The sequence below is a fragment of the Phytophthora infestans genome, genomic scaffold (assembly GCF_000142945.1).
Source record: "Phytophthora infestans T30-4 supercont1.26 genomic scaffold, whole genome shotgun sequence".
NCBI lineage: Eukaryota > Oomycota > Peronosporomycetes > Peronosporales > Peronosporaceae > Phytophthora > Phytophthora infestans.
The window spans coordinates 1,520,216-1,543,211 of record NW_003303733.1 but is presented as its reverse complement, the minus strand read 5'-3'; the positions used below and the strand labels follow the sequence as shown (position 1 = coordinate 1,543,211).

Here is a 22,996-nt window from a genome sequence, read left to right as displayed (position 1 = left end):
AAAAACACAAATGCGAATTTCACACTGAGCAGTCACAAGACTGTCGAGGCTCTCAGTCACACTCACAGTGACTTGTGCTCTCAAAGCACGCTGGGCTTTGCATCCCTATCCTCATAGCTGTGTTGACCGCAAATCCTCCACTCAGAGCTGCCTTAGCTCCTGCGCTAGCCTGTGTGCTTGCTTTGGCACAGGATGCAATAACATCCGAACGTGAGGCATTCACCCACAGCTTGCACCAAAGGACACGAAAGACCTGGCGAACGCGTCCGGAGCATGGTGTCTCCCGCGAGGGACGACAACGACAAGGGCAACACCTTCCCCAGCACAGGAGGGGGCTCTCAGCTCACCTCAGGCCATGCATTTGGCCCCAGCAAGGATCCATAATTGCGGGGGGGGGGGAGATTTGCTGCCACGCTTCTCTTCGCGTCTTGGTCGTCATAACAACGGCGCGTAGGTGTCCTTCATCGACACCATGTACCGTCGGGTACTAACCTTTGATGCGACACGCTCACCACAAGGCTGCCATGTTTGGCGGCAACAGCTTCAGCTGTGCTGTTGCCTGAGCTGATCCATGACCAGTGCTCAAACCATGCACGACGCATGTGCAAGCACAGTGTACAGGTCCACGGGCCCGTACACCAGGTACGCTGGCGTACGACACGTACCACATCTACCATAAGTGCTCCATGACTTCATATGTGTCATGCACGACGAGTTCACTTTGCAGAGCTCCCGGCAGGCTGCTTGACAGCAGCCAGTGCCGATGCACGGTACGTGCATTGACTCACAGCGTATACGCCCAGAGCAGCATCGGGTCGTGGTATGTCGCATATCCTTTGCACCCATACCAGTGTCTGTCATAGACACAATGTACCTTGATGGTACTCGACCGTGGTGGGGCATATTGCCGCTATACCACTAGCGTGGTGGTGCCTGATACCAAGGGGGTAAACGTCATATCCCTGGAATCGACCGATGCTAAGTGCAGCGTGACGACCTCATATTCGACCTGTCGAGTGCTATCGAAACCCGTCCAGGAGCGCTCAAAACGCTTGCGATTGGCTTCAACACAGAGGAGCACACCTATCCGCGCACTGACGGATTACCGCAGTTTCTAGCTGCGATTGGCTCGACACTGAAGGATTTAACACTCCATGGGCCTCGGCAGGAAATTGACGAGAACTTGATTGTTCGGAACTGCACAAACCCTCATACGCTGTCGCTATGCGGTGGGATTGTAGACGTCCAACTGAACTTGAGCGACTACCGCTACAAGAACTTACCAATTCCCGAGATCAAATGCCACTGGTACGATGTTTGAGCTCTGGCCGCAGACTTTAGTAACGCTTCCAACCCTCTCACCAAGGTTGTTCGGCGACTACGATTGCGTCTAAATGATCGATGCAAGCACTGGAAACGCGTTGCGGGTGGCTATGACTTCAATCGGTTGCCAGAGGATATGAAGGCGATGGCTCGTATGCTGACAGTGAACCGGCACCTCGCGTACCTTGATGTCCTGATGCTAACAGGTCATCGCAAGCACGGGAATCTGTTGAAGAAACATCATCTCAAGCCTATCGATCGTCCAGCGAAACTTGATCGAGGTGTCAAGCTGGCGTTTCTAAGTGCCATCTCGGCTAGAATGATGCCAGCTGAAGCTGCTACGAGCAAGAGAGCGCGTCAGACACCAGGAATCGAATCTGTGGCCGGGGGTCTGGACCAACGGGTGATATCCCAGACCTTTTCATTTGCGGGGCCCCCATTGCTTCGTCGAGTGTATCTCCGCATAACCAAATACTACTGTGAACCGTACGACGACTTTTATGGCGACTACGACGAAGAAGACGATGGCGATGGAGAGGAAAAAGATGGCGCTTAGGATGCATCCAAGTTGGAGCCTTGTACTTCGAAGTACATGTAGTTATAGATTTAGTTACTTTTTTTAATGAAGTCTGTACTTTTTTAAAAATTACTAAGGTCAATTATTTCCTAACGAATTATTTTGGCACAAGTATGTGCTTTGCAGATGGAATGTCCATCCGTTTTATAGCCTAGATCGAGCACGGTCGGAGGATAAAACCACGCGTAAAAATGAGATGGGAAGAGGCAGGCATCGATTTGTTTTATCTGTGATCGAGTTACCATTTCAAAACGGCAAAAAGGGTCGATTTACTGGATATTGATGTGGATTTGATGGTTGATCGATGCCGAGCGGTCGATTTGACTGTTGTAGCTCCATTTATCAGCCAGTCGAGCTTGATCAATTTGCTCTTTTTATAGACCTCGATGTAATAAAACGACCTCTATTTATTATAAATTGAGCATCAGGCTAAGTGAAAAGGACAAAAGCATTGAAATGCACAATACGCTTAGCGCTGTTAATTGACAGGGGCGGTGCTGCGTATAAAACACCTTAAGGTGGTAAATCTCTACAGCTAGAAGTCCAACAAGAGGTAACTGCTGCTAAAATCCCGTCTAGCATTGTCCGCTGGCTTCAGACGAAGCCAACAAATTGCAGACTTCGAATAATAGTATACTACTGAGTCTGTAGCACCTCATTCGTTCATATTACGAACTTAATGATGGAAGAGTAAGTACATACTGCGGAGTAGTCACTCCTATATACAGCTTACGCTAAGCGTCAGAGCATGTTAAATACAATTTGACGCTTTATTTCAGACAATCAGAAACAATAGTGTGCTTTTTAATGCTTTACTCTTTTTCACTTATCATCAATAATTAATAAAACGAGGTCGTTTTGTAAATCGAGGTCCATAAAAGGCATACCGATCGGCCAATAAATCGAGCTAAGAGCCTTGTCCAAATAGAAAATCGATTTGTTGTTTCTTACGTTTTTTTCTCTGAAGTAGCCCTAGGAAAATCGAGATGCCGAGAATACCTCTTTTCAATGAAATAGGTGTGGCGCCTATTTCTTTTGGGCAGCGACGGTTTAATTGAGAAAGGATGCTGAGAAGGAGGAAGTTGCTGCGGGCATGTATGGCGTCTACGACGACGATCTGCGGTCGGAAACACCACAGTGTCGCTAATACAAGGACCAACAAGTATAGTGCCAGCAGTCGGCATGTGATAGCAGGATTCGTCGTAGCTGTAAATTACAGCTAGCCTGTAATGCTAGATCGACGCTGCACTTTAGCGTCGATCTTCACAAGCACTACACTGCAGCGAAATTTTCAGCAAACACACATGCTCGCAAGAAGATGCTAACAATCATCTGTAATCATCCAATGCAAGTCCTGCATTGTCTACATCAAGTGTCACCGCTATAGATACATGAATTCTGAAAGATGAAGCCGAAAGCGCAGCTGAGGAGAGTGTCGGCGATTTTCGACTTGGACACCTTCCACGCTTTTAAATGCAATTTGTGAATTACTATGATAGATTTACCAAGATACGAGCGCAGCACTGACAACACGCGACAAAGTATTCAAATTACAACACTTCAGAACATTGCAAATACTCTGGACAGGGCTCCTGGTAATGGCACTAATCGCATGTCATTTTTTTTAAACGTCCAAACATTATGCATTAGGCAAACACAAGAAGGTATCCGTATATTATGGCCATTAATGCAATTAATGGGCGCATTGTAGGTTCTAATCGATGCACTTGTGAACTGTTTCAGCATCCCAGTAGCTCTCGTTGACCCTAAGAAACAAAATCATTGCCAATGAAATGGGTAGCAAGGAGTGCCTATCAATACCATAGGTCGCCCGAGCCACGCTGAGCACTTGTTCTGCAAGATTGGATGTCGAAGGTATGGTATGGATAAGTCTGTACGAGCACTCCACGGACGCCAGGCGGGCCTTCTTCAGCACGGACTCAGCAAAACTCTCTTTCTGCGAACCTTGCGGGATAACTTCGCTCACAGGCTCTTGGAGGAAAGGTTGGACAGCCTTCATCTCTTGACGGCTCATGAAAAGCTGCTTGTAACGCTGGATTCTGACACAAGTCGACTCGAAATCTTGGCTACTCACGATAGATCCGCTTCCACCTACGCAATTATCCTAGTTAGTAGAAATACTTGGTGGACAATTTAAAGCAAAGCGTACCCATGTATCGCTTCAAGGCAGGCATTTCTTTGAGTAATGCGTCGAACAAGACGCGAACCTCCCATATCATCACATCGTCAGACTGCAGCCTCATAGCCACCGACTGGCAACGCTCCAGCGTTGCCAGCAGCACCTTCAGCTATTTGTTTTCGGCAGCTGAGGGGACAAATTCAGCCAGGCTCTCATCTTCACGGTCGACGAATTCGAGTAGCTCGAAATAGCGGTGCAACGTTTTAAAGGTAGACTCCCATCTGGTGTCTTGGCGGAGTACTGGGCGAAAGGTTTGTCTTGAATCAATGACAAAACCATTTTTTTAATAATAAATAAAAAATGTTTTGAAAACGGTTTACCGTAGCTTGGCCGATTGATTCAGAGTACGAAGCATGACCATCAGTTTTGGATGTTGGCTAGCACACTTTCCGATCTTGCTGTCACAAGTGACACCACAAGGTTCAGCCGGTGATTTGCACATCCGATCAGCGGCACGTCCAGTAAATAGGTAAGGCGTTTATTCAGAGGGAAATTGTAACTAACCAGAAAAAACACCTGCTTAGTGCTCTTACAAAAGACGCCTTGTATGAGGACCACGGCTTCCCGGTGTGCTTCAGCATTGTGCTGTAAATCACGGCTTATCGCCGTCCTCTAGCGGCTCCAGGACGGATGTCATGGCAAGTAGCGGCTAAAAGGGTACTCCGTCAACATCGTAGCACGCAAAGACGGCTAAAAAATGCTCAGAATCGTGCGTCCATCCGTCGAATATGATGCCAAAGAACTTTGGCATCTCCGCCGCTATGTTCCCTTCAACGGCAATGGTCACTTTGAGCATGTCACTCGTTAGCGTTTCAGAGCAAATGTCTGATAGATTTGTGTATCTACATACAAAAAATACAGCAGCGTACCAAAATTTGGCACCAACTTGCAATATATTTCAGTTGCATTGATTAACTTACCGACTTGTCCTCTTTTGCTCGCAGAAAGCGAATGGCAGGTTGCCGAAAATGGTCCACTCAAGCCATCCAAATCGGTTTTGCGCTTCTTGCTGATCCACGGCAAGAGTGACTCCGTCCTTCCTGGCCCAGCTGCCAGTATTTTTACCTCAAAGTTGGGGCTCTTTAGTCGTATGTGCTGATTCAGGAATGTTGTGCATCTTCCACTTGGTCATTTGTCGAGTGTATCACACACTTTGCACTTGAAGTAGTCAGTTGCCTTCCCATTGCTGTCCAGACACGGCGAAAAGTAGAAAAAAGCAATTTGCTTGAGCGAAAAGTGAGGTCCGGGGGGGGGCTGTAAGGGCGACGTCTGCTTTGGCTGGCAAATTCGAAACTGGGACTTCGGATTGAAGGCAAAACGGCTGGTCGAGGGAAGAAGGAGACTTGTAGCTATTCGTGTGCCGATTTGGTAATTGCAACCCTTATTTTTACGCATTAATATTGCTTTTGTAAAACGTTTTGCCATACATTATGCATGTCGAAATCACAGTAGCTCCATACATAATGGCCTAATTAATGTACATTAATGTATGTCATTATTTATTATTCGGGAGCCCTGTCTCTGGGTCAGCAGCATGGAATGCTTCTAAAAAAATGGTACATTATTTCGCAGATGCTCTTCTAGTTCGCGGAAAGAACTAAGCGTGCTGTAGAATCGCGCTCGCAAAACACCGAGCGGAGTAGGCGTGAATACGACAGTAATAAGTAGCCTTTTAATCTATAAGTCATGTAGGCGTAGAAGGTTTCAGTCTATCGGTGAAGCACGGATTATTTAGCCGAGATAAATTAAATGCTAAACAAGTTTTTTTATGCCAAGGCAAAAAGTATATACTACAATTATTTTCGGAATTATATGGACGGGTAGATGAAATATTTATATAACTGCATAACGAAATCTAAGCGGGGGGTCTTACAAACAGCAAGAAAAAAAATACAAGAAGGATTGAGTTTTACTAGATATTGCTTTTTATAATGATATTGAGCAATTAAACTATGTAATCGTTACATGTATTATTTTGCTTTGCAGATGGAAGTTCGCTCCGTTTTATGGCTTAGATTGAGCATGATCGGGGCGTAAAACCATGCATTAAAATGAGATGGGAAAAGGTGGAATTACTTATATGCGCTCGAATTGCGTTTTCAAACACGCAAAAGGATCGACTTGCTGGAGATCGATGTGATTTGCTTGGAATTTCATCTCGTGCGCTCGATTTAGTCTGTCTTAGAGCGCTGCCCAAATACACTGCGTTTACCGAGGAAAGTGATGTGCGCAGGGTCTGCTGTGTCTACCACTTCCTTCGAATCCTTGCGCGCAACGTGCATGATTTCACCATCGAACGCCACTTGAAACTTGCCCCTCTTGATAATCTGCAGCATTTATAGCAAGTTATTTTTCATCTTCGGCGCGTAAGCGCGTTGTTGATCTCGATTTCGCGCTCATCGCCGTTGGGCAGAACCGCGCGCTCGATGATAGTTCCCACACCCTTGATAGCAACGCTAGTGCCATCAGCAACTTTCATCTCGCCTTCATCTCGTTCGTCCAGCTTGACGAACTTAATCTTGTCATTGCAGATATGGTGCGTCGCACCGTTGTCGGCTGCCCACAGTCCGAATATACTCTTGCCCGTCGAAACTCCACCAATGAAAAAGCAAAGGCCACGCGATCGTAGCCGTAGTCGTAGCTGTCGTTTCAGCACTGGACATTGTTGGCCCGGCGTTCACGACTGTTGCCGCCGCGTTGACCTCCTCAATTCTTATCCTTCTGCTTGGTCCAGCACTTCTTAATCGCGTGCCTGAAAATTCACAATAAGTACACTGGTGAGACTCCCTCTCGGTACTGAACGCCTTCACCGCAGAAGTTTTCTCGCCCTGTCACTTGATATGTTCATTCGTGAGCACCTTCACAGCGTCTTGCGTCTTCAGCTCAGCAGTACGCATCTCCAAGTATAGCACGATGTTCTCGTAACTCTTGGGGAGACTGTGCCACAAGCAGATCGCCACGTCCTCGTCCTCCATCTTGGTGCCGATGCTACTCAGCTTGGCGCTGATGATGAGAACTTCATTGCAATGATGCAACACATTCATGACTTCAGACCTCTCCATGCTGAAGAGCTGTCGCTTCAGATAGATACGACCAGCCCTCTTCGACCCACCGTACAACGCGCCCACGCGGTCCACGCTTCCTCGCAGTTGTCGACCACGTGATGGTAGTCCGCGTCCATGTGGAGAAGCATCAAATCAAATGCGATGCTGCTCAACTTGACATACTCGTCCTTCGCACGAGGGTCCGAGAAGCTTGGCGTCTTCTCTTGATTTACGACATGCCATACCGACTTGGTTAGGAACACACTACACATGTAGCGGCCCCACGTCGCGTAGTTATCGCCGTTGAACTTGTCGATAGAGACTTTGATTGAAACGTCTTGCGCAGAGGGCATGGTACTTGGGCTCATAACCTGATAGGGGTCACGAAGCTTGGGCAACGTTAAGCTTGGACGGAGCGAAGGAATAAGTCACCACTCGGGGAGAAGACCGAAGCGAATACGCTTGAGAGAAATAAGGAAGATTCTGAAGTGTTTGATTTATCGGAGCTTACACTGTCCCCACTACATAAGTCATCCAATGATGTTTTTCATCCAATCACCAACACTCTGCATTCAGTCATCCTACTCGTCTAATCATCAATAGCGTAATCAACCTACCATAATCATCGCGGGATCGTGTTGGACCGGTTTGGGCTACCGGTTCATGGGTACTGACCGTCTGAAATCGGTACCCCTCGATAGATATACCACCCGACAATGATAAAGCGCTTTTACGCTGTGCTGAAATACACCATCGGAAAGTATTGTCCATTTGGATTCGAATAACCGAATGCAAGCATTATACCCATCGATAATCATGTTCTGGGTACTATCTATAAGAATAATATAGAGGTGCAATTGGGGATACTGCACACGTCGATGTTAATTTTTGTGTCATGCCTGAGCAGGTCGCAGCGGATACGATTTGGACCATCTTCCAGATGTGACACTCGGCATATTCAAGGGTGGGATTGGGCTTGGGAAACGCAAAATCGCCATTTCTGTGTCCGGGAGTGTATTTGGATTTTACCGGCTTTAGAGTCGACAATGTAATCAATGGTCTCATCGTCGAATCCATGGGGCTATTTCGTCTCTGACATCTCACCAAATTACAAATAATAGTACCGTATGGAGGAAGGACCGGTCATCGTATTGCTGCCCACCAACGTGCAGAGCAATGTCAATAACCTCACAGCTACAGCCCTGTCTTCAGCGCTAAGACTATAAACCATACACTCTCCGTTCGTTGAGTTTATCTGTGCTCCACAGAGGATATGGGTTGTGTATGTTCATCACGTGTACGTCTGCTGGAATGCCTCACACAAATTGGGCGAGTTACACCATTTGAATTTATACCACGTGACCAGGGTGGTGACCCAGTGTTTTATTTTCAAAATGTTTGAGATGCGTTTTGCAGTGGTTTGAGCGATACGGTACCAGCTTCGACCGCTTAAAGAGTCCGCAGCGATGTTTATCATAATCATTGTAGAATAAATGGTCGATTGGATATCCACATTGCTATTATCGATAGCTTCTACGCAAGATACAGTACTCTGCTAAGGTATCTGGCTTCGTAGAGCGCCATATTTGCGTCCATGGCCGTCGTACGCTGGACTCACGGTCGTTGGCTGGACTCACTGAGGTTGTCGGCACCAGGATCACAATATTCTAGCGCACATCGCCTTCAGAATTGCTGCTGGGTCCTATTTATCGTGTTTAGTTACTAATAGGTACAATGGCTGTGCAGTGGCCGTTTATGTTTTTTTTTTGCACAAGCTGCTTATGCTGCCATTTTAAGATAATATAGAAGCTAAATCTTTTTTGGTGGTCCAGTTAGTTTCCATCGCGGCTCAAACAGTAAGAAATTAGAAGTTTCCCTATCTTCCTTCGGCATATTTCTAAACAAAAATCCCATAAAAAGCATTTTTAATTAAGCAAACTCGACGGAAAAAAATAGCATGAAAGCAGCTAACAAATAGAATCGTTTTCCAAAGATCAGTAAGGATACTGTACCTAAAACAAATTTATTTCGTGTTTTAAGCAAAAACAGAAAGACGCTGAAGGTAATAATCAAAGCGTTTTTTTAGAAAGTCTTTTTTGTGTGGCTAACACTTTAAATGTTTTAAACATTACAAAACAATGAGCATTTCTAATGTCAAAAAGGATTTTGCAAAGTTGAAGAAAACGCTTGATTTTGACAAAATCAGTATTCTTGCACGAAATTCGAATCCATTTATAGGATCCATTGCGAACATTCAATCAACCCCTTGTAAAAGATATGGCGGACGCGGATTGGCAAGTGCTCAAGTTTCAGCCGTGGAACAGTGCGCCAGACGTGTCCTTCTGGCAGACGCTCACGTTGCTCAAGCTCGACAAGTTCCAGCTGGATGACCAGGCACAAGTAAGCGCGCGACAACGGATGCAAGAATTCTCCAGGTATCTTTAATTTTATTTGTTCTTTTGTAGGGCATTATTGGCTACTTCACGCCTGGGAGATCGGTGAATGTCCCCGCGCGCTTCACTATCGACGAGAGTGCGTTTCCCAGCGCGCAAGGGGGGGCGGAGAACAGGTAACGTCGATGGTTTTTGGCGATGATCTGGATTCTCATGTCATAAATGTGCTGACAGGGACATGGATCGTGCTCGGTACGAGTGGCAAGCCCCCGGTCAACTATACAACACAAATACCCTAGAGGTTGGTGCTCTTATAAAGAAACATAATAAGTCTCTTACAATTAATACTTTATGTGTTGCAGGCTTTCAAGAAGCTGGACAAATCCAAGCTGCTCCGAGATGCCGGAGACAGGATCTTAGATCTGATACTTGGGAACGAGGACACCTCAATCGACCACCTGAACAGCTTTGTGCTTATCACTTTTGCCGACCTGAAGAAACACTCGTTCCTCTACTGGTTCGGCTTCCCGGCGTTGTCTCCTCCAGCCCCATTCCAGTACCGAGTTCCTCCTGCGTCGGTATCCTCCATATTGTCGTCCAAAGAGCAGGTTCAGGCACTGCGAGGTCTGCTTAAGTTGCGTCAAGTGAACAGCGAGACTGGCGCAGTGGAGAGCAACTTTGCGGCATTTTTCGTGGTCGAGCGTCTATCGCAAGACACAACCAGCGACCAGATCGTGCGAGTGTTGGATGTCAAGACGTGGAAAGCAGCCGATCACACCGCAGCTGACGTGGTGGAGACGCTCTTCGGCTTCGTTGACCCTTGTCCCTTGCAGACGAACCCAGGGTGGCCTCTGCGTAACTTTCTGGCGCTGCTGACAGCGCTACCGAGTGAGAAAGTGGATTGCTCCCAGCCAGTGAGGATCATTTCGTTCCGAGAGCATGTGCATCAGTTCACTGAGGTGCCTGAAGACTTTGAGTGGAAGAGTTCCGTCATCTTTGAGGTCAAAAGCGACCAGCCGTTCATGGCAGACGGTCGATCTCGACAGGACGTGCGTGTTATGGGCTGGGAAGCGAACGATCGAGGCAAAATGGGGCCACGAGTGATGGAACTTGGAGGCATTTTGGACCCTATTCGACTCGCAGAGACGTCGGTGGATTTGAATCTCAAGCTGATGAGATGGCGCCAGCTGCCGACTCTGGACTTGGAGCTGCTAGCTCAGACCAAGTGCTTGCTGCTGGGCGCTGGGACGCTCGGCTGTTATACTGCGCGCAGTCTTCTCTCGTGGGGCTTCCGGAACATCACATTTGTCGACAACTCCACGGTGAGTCACTCGAATCCTGTTCGTCAGCCGCTTTTTGAGTTTCAAGACGTCGGAAAACCCAAAGGCGAGTGCGCCGCCAACGCTTTGAAGCGCATTTTCCCACTAGTGAACTCCCAGGCAGTGAACTTGACAATTCCGATGGCTGGGCATGCACTGAGCAGCCCCCAGTTGATGGAGGAAGCTACCAAGGGTTTGGAGACACTGGCGCAGCTGATCGAGTCGCACGACGTCATCTTCCTCGGCACAGATTCCCGCGAGAGTCGTTGGCTCCCGACTGTCATTGCTGCGTCCAAGAAGAAGCTGCTTTTGAATGCTGCTCTAGGCTTCGACAGCTACCTGGTGATGCGTCATGGCGTTCACGCTGAGGACAGCACAAGTAAGCCATCGCTGGGCTGTTATTTCTGTAATGACATTGTGAGTCCTCGCGACTCACTGAAGGACCGAACACTGGACCAAATGTGTACAGTCACTCGCCCAGGTCTGGCTCCCATTGCAGCAGCGACGGCTGTGGAGCTTCTCGTCGCTGTCTTGCACTCTCCTCAAGGTAAACACGTCGGTGCGGAGAAACCAAGTGACGGCTCTGTCCCCATGGGCTACATCCCGCACCAGCTGCGTGGGTTCCTGAATGCGTTCCAGAATATGGTGATTACAGGCGAGGCATTCGACAAGTGCATCGCGTGCAGTCGGAAGGTTTTAGCTGCTTACTCTGCTGATGCTTTGGGTCTGTTGGAGATGGCGTGCAACTCGAGTGCGTACTTGGAGGAACTCACAGGCTTAAACCAGTTGACAAAGGAGGCGGACGCACTCGTGATTGATCTGGAAGACAGCGACGAAGACGGAGAGATGATCTAGGACGTGTATTTTAGTGGACGCTTCCTTGTGTGGTAGTCATACTCCACTTTCTAGCAGAGTGTCGAGGAACTCGGTAGACGAACGATGGAGTCGAGTTGTCCATGTCGAGATGTGCGAGCTCATGTAGTCGAAAGGCAGCTTCGTGAGAGAATTCGTGTCGAGTCAGTAGTGCAGTGTACCTACCTGAGTCTGGGTCTTCATCGCTTGGATTCTTGGTGTGAGTTGTGCCGAGGATGGCCCCCGCGTCAGCTCCGACGGGCGAAGGAAGACTCAGATACGTGTCTGCAATTGAATCCCAGCTCAGCATCTGTGGCCCTTGCTCTCGGTTGGGTTTGTGGACACGTCCATCTCTCGCGGCTAGTAGGTCGAACGTCTTGAATCCATCGCTAGCAGCTCGAGCTCGAGCGTGTTTCTCTCTTTGTGGTTTCTTGCGTTGTTTCTTTAGTCGCTTCTTCATCCGTCGCTCGAATATGTTTCCTATGGTCTCTGCAGACGGTGGACTTTTCTTGCGTCGTAACCAACGAGGAATCAAGAAGGAGAAAACACTAACGTTGTCGTTTGACATGGTCCTTGCGGCTTGAGCTTGTGACGACCAAAACGCAAATGGACACGAATAAGACGCCAGCACAGACGCATCTCCCGGTACGGCACATGTACCATGTGCACGAAGATGTGTAGATGGCCAGTCCAAACTCGCCACACTGAGTTGAGACTCTGAACTTCCGACTGCCTAAGTCACTCTGGCTAAGTGTGCTGGATGAGTTTTTTGTTTTTGTTTTTTTTTTATCTGTTTCGCACTCGTTGCACAGGTGTGATTGGCGCCACTTCGAGCGGCGATTGAAGCTTCTCCTTGATGCTGATGAGCTCGATACTGAACACAAGGGCAGCATTAGGCGGAATTCGAGGTGGTCGGCCTTTCACACCATAGGCCAGCGCAGGAGCAAGGGTAACTCGAGCAGTCTCTCCGACACTCATGCGTTGCAAGGCCAAGTCAAAGCCCTGGATTGTATGCCCGGCACCCACACAGAACTCGAGTGCACTGCCACATCGGACGCGAGTAGACTCAAAGATTTCCCCCGTATTTTCGAAGCTAGCGACGTAGTGAACTCGAGCGAATTGTCCTGCGAGTGGGAAGTTTTGACTGTCACCTTCGAACTCCACTTCGATCGCTAGGCCGTCGATTTGGGCATGACGAGCTCGCTCGATAGCAGCGAGCTGAGCCTGGTGCTTGGCGTACAGCTCTTGATCTTTAGCTAGTTGGTGCTGTCGCTCTTCTTCTTGACGTCGTCGACGCTCGCGCTTCGCTTGAAGTCGCTTTTGCTCTGCCACGAGGTCCGAGTTGAGCCATTCGTAGAGTTTCTGGCGTGAAGCCTGCACCACCTCGTCCAGTCCGTTGAGAAGTCCCTGAGCGATGCCCATATCCAGTAAAGTAGCAAAGGCAGACTTGGGGCCGCCACTACCATCGCCCTTTGTCATATTTGCCACGATCTGTAGGAACTCGTTGAAGCCAATTGAGCCGCTTCCGTCGCCGTCAACCTCACGCAGCATGGCTGGCAAGTCAAACTCCTCAGCGTGACGTCCCAGCTTCTTGACTAGTTGCTGCAGTTCGTGCTCATCGATGGCTCCACTTCCGTCCAAGTCTAAGATCATAAACTGCTGCTTAAGTTTAGCCAATTCCTTGGGCCCGAAGAGCAACGCCATTGTCAATGACGCAGAGTACTGATTCTTGTCCTGTTGCTTGCGAAGCAAGTGGAGAAACTCGTCGAGCTCCACCTTTCCATTGCCATCCGTGTCGACCCCTTTGATGAGTTCACGTACGTTGTTCAACGTAAGCTGTTCACCGAGATTAGTGAATAGTTTGTGGAGCTTCGTAGCGTTGATTGACCCACTCGAGTCCGTGTCGTAGTGTGCGAATTGCTCCCGAGCCAGAGCCAACTCTTGCGTCGAGTAACCTAAATATTTCTGCTCACTTTGGCCTTGTTCTTTGTCCGGATCAACCGCTAGCAAACTGTTCTGCTCTTCTGTCGGCTCAGCTGCAGATGCGTCGTCCTCTTTCCCATCGTACACTGCCGTCAACTCGATGTCGTCCTCGCCTCGAAGTACACGAGGTTTCTCCCACGTCGTCTCGCCTGTGCGTTTGTCCAAATAATAACACAGTCCCGACTCGGCGTCGTAGAACTTCTCAAACACAGATGCCAGCATCTGACGCAGCCTCAACCTCGCCCTCCGACAACGAAACATCCGCTGTAAACACGCCGCAGCCTCCTGTTCCCGCTTCTCCGCATCGCCTTCCCTACTCTCTACTACAAGAACCTCCCTCGCTTCGTCCATAACTGGCACGTCTCTTCGTGTTATCGAAGCTCCTCACTACATGTACACATGTAACAACAACGGCCATGGAATATCTGTCGTGTATTATTCCTCGTCTCTTAAGAGTTTACAGCTCGTTCCCTAGCAGCCAGCCTCCTTCCCTTCCCTGCTAAAAAAAATCTATCGAGCCTGCTGTGGGGACGGCTGGAATCCCCTGAAAGTGCAGTCTCCTTTGTCAATTTTTGCGCATGTTCCTTCCGCCGCGCCACGGTGCGTGACGCTTTTTCCCTAAAACTAAAGCGCAAAAAGCGTCACGCAATAATTATTTCTACATGAACGCGTCTTCGTCAAAGTCCGAGTCGTCGTCGTCGAACTCGTCATAGTCCATCTCCATGAAGTCCACCTTCCATCGGAGAATGCCGCCAATGCCACCGAAGCCCTGGCAGAATTGCGAGCCTTCCTGCGAACGCGCCGTCACGAACTCGAGCGTCGTACCGTACTGCTTGTAGTTGTTGGCGAACCATTCCACCAGCGGCACACGGTCCACCGTCTCGAGCTTAGCACCAGTCTCCGAGTCGATGAAGTTCGAGTCCACGGACTCCTCCGACGGCGACAGAATCTTGAACGACTCGGCGCCCGTCGACTCGTTCCGCAGCACGTAGCGATGATGCGGCAGATCTTCCCACAGGATGAGCGTCTCCACGGCGCCCAAGTCCAGCGCCTTCATCGTGTCGCTCACACCGAAGCAGTACTTGCCAGAGTCCTGGGCGATCTCCTCCATGTAGCTCACAATGAGCTTCTTTTCCTGCACGAATTTAACGTTAGCGAGTGTCTCCGCAGCCAGTTCAATCGCCTGATTGAAGCCGTTCTCGCCACCGTAGGAAACGTCCACGACCTTGACCACAACCGCAGCCAGACGCTTGTCGAACAGGTCCGAGCCGTTAAGTTCGTTCTTGAAGTCAGCCGAACCCGCCAGCACTAAGTTCGAAATGTTGGGCTGGTCGTTCGTGATGAACATCTGCGTGGCCGTCTCCGCCACTTTACGCACGTAGTTGTGGCGTTTCTCCAAACGCAGACGTGCGAAACGCAGCGCGGACTGACCACCACGTCCGTGCTTCTTGGGCAGATCCACCGAGAACTTGTGCAGGATCTCGCGGTTGCTGCCAGACACCGCGCCGTAGAGAGCGCCGTTACCGTCCATGATGATGAAGCCGAAGCGGTCCTGGTCCTGCATCAGCTCGCCCAGAGCCTCCGTGTGGAACTTGTTGTCGCACATGTAAAGCGACGTGTTGATGGGGCGGAAAGGCTCAAAGTCGATGTTGACGCGCTTCTCCTTGCCCTCGTCCGTGATGATGGTACCGCAGTAGATGATGAGGCCGTTGGGGGGACACTTGTTGTACAGCTTCAGACGCTGCTGCGTCGACGTGATGGCGCCCAGCACCGACAGGCGGTTTACTCGAGACTTAATGTTGGAGGCTGTACCCATTTCATCCGACAGCATCTTCGCTACGAGCGGGATCTGCTGCTTGGGCGGGATAATCAGCGAGATCATACTCGTGCCGTTGCCGCGTGCGGCTTGAAGAGACTTGATCAGCTTCTTCACCTTGAAGAGCTCCACCTGATCGTCGGCAGCGTTGGGGGCAGACATGTCGGCGTGAATAAGGGGGAGTTAAAGGACAAGGGGGGAGAGGGACCACGCGAAGAGAGTCGGGGACTTGCTGCGTCTCGGCGCTTGTTGGTTCTGACGCTGGCCAGTGCGGGGGGGAAACGTTTACGTCGCTGTCCAATCAGCAAGACCAGATAATTTACAAATATAGACATGGAGCAGGATTTGCAACCGGTAATGGACCGATATTTGACTTGATTTTGTCCAGTGAAAGAGCATAGCTAATTTAATTACAGAAATAGCTGCAACTTTTGCACTCGAACTTGGATACATTAAATGTATTTTATGATGGATACGTCGCTGTCTTTCAAACATCACGTTGTCGCAGTTGAAATTTCGGCGTAAGATCCTCGAGTGAAGTTTGGCATTTTGCCATTTTTAAGCATGGAGCTCACATCGTTCGCGAAACCTCGTAGTGTGCACGACCAACCAGACTTCGTCCATGTCGTTTCGATCGAAAAGGCTCAAGAGTTGATATCCAGCGTTAAGCAAACGCCGGACCCGACCCAACTGCTGCAGTTGGTGGAACAGGCTCATGAATGGCATATTCAGCTGTTCCACTTCGCTGCAGCTATCGGGGACCGTGAGTTCTACGGAGTGATGATGGCTTTCCTTCCACTGGGGGCTTTTATGAAAGAACTCCTTCTTCCAAACCAAAACGGAATGACTGCGATCCAGTGTGCCAAGACGATGAACCCATTATTGGCTACCGACATCGAGACATGTCTACTTTCTCGCGGTGTTATCGTGACCCAAAGCTCACGAGGTTACGTCGTTGCATCTGCGATCTCATCAAGTGTAGGGGCTCCGTATTTAAAGAGAGTCGATGTTCGACCGAATCGCTTCGTTGCGTGTTCAAGCACTGCGTCGACCGTTGGACTCACGCTGCGCGCAAACGGCATTCACTACGCTGCAGCGAGGGCAGTGTACGTGCAGCAAGTGCGTTCTCAGGCTCTGGACGAGTTGGCATTCTACGGTGACAAACTGCTGGCCTTCGCGGCATCTGGCACTGTCGGATGCGATGAATGCCGGAGCGTCACCACTCGGTCTGTCGCGTGGAGTGGATCCAAAATTGCTGATCTCGCTAAGGAAGCAACCTTCCGTGCAAAGTTCGACATCTTTGCCCCATGTAAGAACGCAAGCCAGCAATTAGTACCGGGGACGTCGGTGCTGTTGGACTTCGCGGTAGGCTTGCTGCACTGTACCGGTACTATGAGCTCTTACATACTGTGGTCTGACCAGTCGTTTTGTGGGCTACGTGCAACAGAATTTATCTCCTCCACCATCAGAAGAAGAGCGCTTAATGATACTACGCCTTAATCCTTCGCAGGGTAAACCTGAACCAAAAATCGCCATCAGTTATTTTGGTGTGCGCGTGCCCGATGCAGGTTATTATGACGACGATTTTCTAAGGGGATTTCGTCGTGGATGGTAGGTATTCAATACGTTTGGTAGGCAGACAATGGAGCTATATTCTTAAAATCTTTCTTCACTTTCAACGTAGGTACAACGATTCTCTGTACTTCCGATGCGTGGGAGATCGTCCTGATCGCTTTCTTTCTGGGGGTGACGCAAGCAAGGCGAAAAGGTTCAATATTCGTGAGAATCACGACTTCGGCTATGACGACATGAGGGTTATGATCGAGCTGCCCGACGAAGGAATTGTTTTCTGCCGGGGTGTCGGTGACAATCCTAATAATCCAGAGATGGCGTGCGTGTTGTTTGACAGTGCTGGCAACGTTCGCGATCGATATGGCTATTTGGGAAAGCTGGGTCGATGGAGTGATATCGTGCAGTAAGTGGCGAGAACAGGCAGCTAACACAAAACAACATGAATGCTTTTCAGTTTACGTAAGCTACTAATAATCGGGGGGGGGGGGTATTTTATCGATTTAACATGGCTATATTTATGCCTAGTTTTTGTAAGGGAGGGGTGAGCGAGAACCTTCGTACAAAGAATTAATACTCAGGTTAAAAACACTACGAAGTCCATTTTTAAGTGAATTGACTTTTGTAAAAATCCTTATTTCGGAGAACTAAAACGGTTCTACTATTTGGTCGATGATACGCAATAATGAAATCAAGTCAAAGGGTTAGTCTTATTTGAAGCCCACATTGCCAAAGTAGACCCCCGTGAGGTTACAGTGTGGCTTCCAAACGCATTGCGAGCATAAAGAAAACATTTTTTTTTGAGGGGGGGCAGAAAGAAGTGGATCAGCTTCCCGGTGCCGAAACAGCGAATGTCGCTCTGCTCGGCGGACCCGATCTCCATGGGAACTGGTCCGATGGGGTTGGCTCGGTCAGGATTCGACACATAATTTCCCGGTCACACTGAGACCGGCGTACGCGCCTGGCGATGGCTGTATACTTTCCGAAGAGCCACTTGAATCATCTCTTTGAGGGTGCTTGACTGTAACCTGAATCAATCGCCACTGCCCCAGAGGCTAAGGTCCCGTGGTATGCGCCACCGGCATACCTCTCATGAAGACTTAGTTCTCCCCCCCCCCACCACCACCACGAAGAGACTCCGCAGAATGGACTTTCCCCAAGCCCGTTCTCAAGGGTCGCTGGCAGAAGCCATGATCCCGGGGACAGGGGAACGCCGGAAACCAGTAGGGGTGGGGCGCCTTATTGGGGAAGAACTAAGTCTTCGTGAAGGTGCGCAGGTGGTGCATACCGCAAGGGCTTAGCCTCTGAGAGTCTTCGCACTCTCGAATCGGCGAAGAGCATTGGCAGGTTGTTCATAGCACACGGAAGTGTACGGGGATACGATCACCCCTTTAGAAGCTTGATCGATTCGGGGGCGGCGAAGCATTTCGCACGCAGCCAGACGGCTGCTCGTGATAGCAACAAGTTGTCCGATGCTTTAGGAGAAAGCAAGGGCAACGGGACGGTGTCAGTGCATCTGGCCGACGGGAAGGTCGTCACTGTCCCTAATGTCCAAGTGGATCTGGCCGTCAAGGTTGAAGACTTTGACAGCCCAGAAAAGTTTAATGTTCTTGACATGGATCTCTTCGATTTGATCCTGGGCATGTCCTGGCTCGAGAAGCACGAACCCTGGATCGACTGGCGAGCAAGAGTATCGGTGCCAGCCGCCCTGCGAAGTCCGACAGAGCATTGGTGAGTCATGTTCCCACCTCTGTCAGGACCCGGGGCGCCCGCAAGGGCTGCCAGGGTACCGAAGCATCCAGCAGACTATTGGGAGTCATCGACGTACATGAAGACTCCGAGGATGCTTCGATGTTGGCAGTGCTAGGAGGCGCTGGCCAAGTGGGTAGCTTAGGTCCACAAGCGGGTAACATAATTCCGCAGACAGCTGCAGCTGTCACGAACGCTGGTAATAGCGTGGTCAAGGTGGTTAACAGAGTTCCACACACGGCCGCTCAGACCCTAACTGAAGAGGGAGGCGTCGGAAACGCTTCCTGTGTGGGTAACACAGTGCCACACGCGGTCGCCCAGACCTTAACTGAAGAGGAAGACGTCGTATACGCTTCCGGTGTGGGTAGCACAGAACCACACGAGGCCACGAGTGCCTTGGATGTCGGTGCTTCGACATCCCCAGACGTGGGTAACAAAGTTCCACGTCGCAATCGTCGTCGACGATGTCGCTTCAAGTGACTCGAAGTCCAGGGCCCGGGCTCCTCCGACGCGGCCGGTGGAAGTGTGTTATCACATCTTCGATAGTAGGACCAGTTTACCCGTCATATCATCTGGTGTCCACTTAAAAACGTTGCCAGAAGTTGCAGAGATACCGAACCTCGAGGAAATGATGGCCGAGTCTTTCCTGGCCAACCTTAAGTCTGAGGAGATTGCCGAGATTGTGCTTATAGGACCAGAGGCCACTCGGAAAGAGCTGAGCTCCTCCTCTGTCTTGGACGAGGATGTCCTAGAAGAGATGAGCAAGCAGCGTCAAACACGCTTAGGCTCTGAAATCATTAAAACCCCTTAGATCCAGTGTATCAGAGTATGCAACCGTGGTGAATAAGCATCCACCGACCCAGCTCCCATTGCAAACTAGAACTGTAAGCGGTAAACGAAGCAATTTGGCGGGCAATTGTAACGGGTACGTAGCCCTAAGTGTACCCCTAGTTACATGAAGTGTGACACGTCATACTTCGGGATATTTGATACACGATACCAGGGTCGTCCGAGGCCAACCATTGGCTGATGACATTACTTTTCTAAGACTTATAGTTTGTATATTTAACTCAAACTTTATCTACCTATAAATATACTAAGTTTACTGCCTACCTTAATTTGGTCACTTCGCTTCCTTTAGACAAAGGGGACTGTGAGCTGCCGTTCACTGAGAGTTTGTAAATTCTCGGAAGTCAACTTCCTCTAGCGCAAGGTGCTGTGTGACCCCGTCACACTTGGTAGCACTTGCAGTCAATTCACGCCAACGCGGGTAGCCTACCTGAATCTCTCTGAAGCTCGTTGCCATGGATAGGAACGACTTCCCCCATCTGAACGACGGACAGTTTGAGCCGGTTTGGCTTCGGGTGTGGCGGATTTGTTTTCGCCGCCGGAGCCTGCAGGCTCTCTCGCACGTGTGCGATGAGCCCCTGGTCGTAAGCGTCAAACACATTGACACGCTCGAGCTGCTCGGCCGGTGTTGACGCCACCAGGATCTGCAGGGCCTCCATCCCGAAGATGCCAGCCATCTTCCAATACAGCTGAAGGTTAAGCCGTACGAAGGGAAGGAAGGTGAGAACCTTCACTTATGGGTCCGAGAGGTAGATCTCGCGATGGACGCGGCTCTGATCTCAACCGAGCAACTTCGTGTTGCTTTTGCACTCTCCAACCTTAGTGGTCGTGGTTAGAGATGGGTGTACAGAGGCAGCATCCCCTCGATGTTTCACATCCTGGGCTTAGCTGTGTGAACAGCTCCGAGCCGCGTTCCTCCCGGCGAACTACGAGTACTGCCAGCGCTCGCGCTTCCTCTCGTACAAACAATGGAGGCGTGAGCTGCACGAGTACGTCCAAGAGATACGGGAGACCACGGCGTTTCTAGTGGGAAACCCACGTCAAGATGACTGTGTTCATGGACGGCCTTCGAGTGGGCCCAGCGAGCCCTCAGCTGTTCCGTGTGCAGTCAAGCACCCTTGAAGAGGTGATTCAAGTGGCTCTTCCGGGAAGAATACAGCCATCGTCATGCACGTACGCCGGCCTCAGCATGGACTGGGAATTCTTTGTCGAATCCCGGTCGAGCAAACCCCAACGCACCAGTTCCCATGGAGCGCGGGTCCGCCGAGCTGCGAAACATCCGCTGCTTCGGCTGCGGGAAGCTGGGCTACTTCAAGCGCGACTGCCTCGCGGAGAGACTCCGCAGAATGGACTTTCCCCAAGCCCGTTCTCAAGGGTCGCTGGCAGAAACCATGATCCCGGGGACAGGGGAACGCCGGAAGCCAGTAGGGGTGGGGCGCCTTATTGGGGAAGAACTAAGTCTTCGTGAAGGTGCGCGGGTGGCGCGTACCACGAAGACTTAGCTTCTGAGAGTCTTCGCACTCTCGAATCGGCGAAGAGCCGCGGCGGGTTGCTCATAGTACACGGAAGTGTACGGGGATACGATCACACCTTTAGAAGCTTGATCGATTCGGGGGCGGAGAAGCATTTCGCACGCCGCCAGACGGCTGCTCGTAATAGCAACAAGTTGTCCGATGCTTTAGGAGAAAGCTAGGTCACCGGGACGGTGTCAGTGCGACTGGCCGACGGGAAGATCGTTACTGTCCCCAATGTCCAAGTGGATCTGGCCGTGAAGTTTAAAGACCTTTACAGCCCAGAATAGCTAGCTGTTCTTGACATGGATTGGACTCCTCTACTACCGGGTGGAGCCCAATGAGCCTCCACGGATGGTCGTACCCAACGACGAGAATCGGAAGCTCGACATTCTCGCAGAGGCGCACGACGCGCCCTCCAACAGCCACTTGGGCCGCGAGAAGACCTTCCTGTCGGTCTCTCAGGCCTTCTGGTGGACCCATGGGTCGCCCAATACGTGAAGACATGTGAAACATGTCAGCGGGTCAAACCCGCAGGGCACTCTTCGGCTCCACTACAGAGCCTGCCCGTTCCAGCTGACAGTTGGAAGTCGATGAGTCTTGACTTCATCTTTGGGCTTCCCGCCGATGGACACGGCAACACCGGAATTTTGGTGTCCGTGTGTCGGCTGAGCAAGATAATACATCTCGCTCCAGTACCCGTTACCGTCACAGGCGAACAAACCGCGAGGTTGCTCGTCGATGGCGTGTTCCGCTACCACGGTCTCCGGAGACGATTGTCTCGGACCGAGACCCGCGGTTCACGGCTGCGTTTTATTAAACGCTGTTTCCTTTACTGGTAACTCGTCTGCAGATGTCCACTGTGGACCATCCACAGACAGACGGCCAGACAGAGCGCGTCAATCGAGTGCTCGAGGACATGTGTGTGCGGAAGCACCACGTACGTGGTCGACGCAGCTTCCAGGTGCTGCGTTTACGCTCAACAACGCGGTGCACGCGTCCACGGGGTTCACGCCGCTCTACTTTAACGGATTTCGGCACCCCAGAGTGTCTCTCACTCTTCGAAGAGACACTGACCCCTCTAGTCTAAGTGGGGGAGAGGCTCGTAAAGTTCTTTTCTCCCAGGTCTCGGAGGAGAGATCGGTTTCGCTGCGGAAACAAGTGAAATCGTTTGGGGATACCAAGCTGAGCGTTGTCAGCAGGGTCCGCGATGCCATGACAGCGACCCAGGATAGACAAAATGAGTACTCAGACAAACATGGAAGCGAAAACTTAAGTGTATTTAAAATGGGTGATTTAGTGCTATTAGATACGAGGAACCTACCGCTTAACACTGTCAGCGCTGTCGGCAGCAACAAGCTGAAGCACCGCTTCATCGGACCATTTGCAAGCCTGGCTATACATGGTGCGTCGTACACCATCGACCTGCCTAAGTCAATGACGACGCACCCGACGCTCTATGTTGGACGTCTTAAGCGGTACTTTGATCCGCAGGGGGTTGATGACTCGCAGACCCACCTTGGCCCAGCTCCTCGAAGCGAGGGCCGGCCACAGACGTCGACGAGAGCGTCGGAGCAGGCACCCAAGCCTCGGTCTGAACAGCAAGGCTGCGGGCAAGGCCGTACGCAGCAGGGGCCCCGTACGAACGGACCCCGGAGCCATACGCCGAGTACGTCGAGTACGCCGGGTACGCACCATACGCGTACGGCTGGGAGTGCGCCGAATGCGGCTCCGGACGTGGCAGCAGAGCCTCGATCCGTCGGATCATGCGGAAGGCCTCGTCTAGATCGGATGAAGAGGCCCGCCGGTCC

At 50.6% G+C, this 22,996-nt stretch overlaps 4 protein-coding genes across 4 annotated transcripts; 2 read left to right on the top strand and 2 right to left on the bottom strand.

Moving 5' to 3' along the window:
* Positions 1 to 975: 975 nt before the first annotated feature.
* On the top strand, positions 976 to 1,879 carry PITG_12538 (uncharacterized protein; the record flags this gene model as incomplete). Its single annotated transcript, XM_002900372.1, has 3 exons — positions 976 to 982; positions 1,074 to 1,315; positions 1,367 to 1,879. The coding sequence occupies 3 exons, from the start codon at positions 976 to 978 to the stop codon at positions 1,877 to 1,879; spliced, it is 762 nt and encodes a 253-aa protein (XP_002900418.1).
* A 7,542-nt stretch (positions 1,880 to 9,421) lies between these two features.
* On the top strand, positions 9,422 to 11,711 carry PITG_12537 (autophagy-related protein 7; the record flags this gene model as incomplete). The annotated part of the gene is made up of 4 exons (XM_002900371.1): positions 9,422 to 9,544; positions 9,610 to 9,713; positions 9,772 to 9,838; positions 9,900 to 11,711. 4 exons carry the CDS (start codon positions 9,422 to 9,424, stop codon positions 11,709 to 11,711), a joined length of 2,106 nt encoding a protein of 701 aa, XP_002900417.1.
* Positions 11,712 to 12,494: 783 nt separating this feature from the next.
* Positions 12,495 to 13,952, bottom strand: PITG_12536 (uncharacterized protein; the record flags this gene model as incomplete). Its single annotated transcript, XM_002900370.1, has 2 exons — positions 12,495 to 13,663; positions 13,721 to 13,952. The coding sequence occupies 2 exons, from the start codon at positions 13,950 to 13,952 to the stop codon at positions 12,495 to 12,497; spliced, it is 1,401 nt and encodes a 466-aa protein (XP_002900416.1).
* A 397-nt stretch (positions 13,953 to 14,349) lies between these two features.
* PITG_12535 (eukaryotic peptide chain release factor subunit 1) lies at positions 14,350 to 15,669 on the bottom strand (the record flags this gene model as incomplete). The annotated part of the gene is made up of 1 exon (XM_002900369.1): positions 14,350 to 15,669. One exon carries the CDS (start codon positions 15,667 to 15,669, stop codon positions 14,350 to 14,352), a length of 1,320 nt encoding a protein of 439 aa, XP_002900415.1.
* Between the last annotated feature and the right edge of the window lie 7,327 nt (positions 15,670 to 22,996).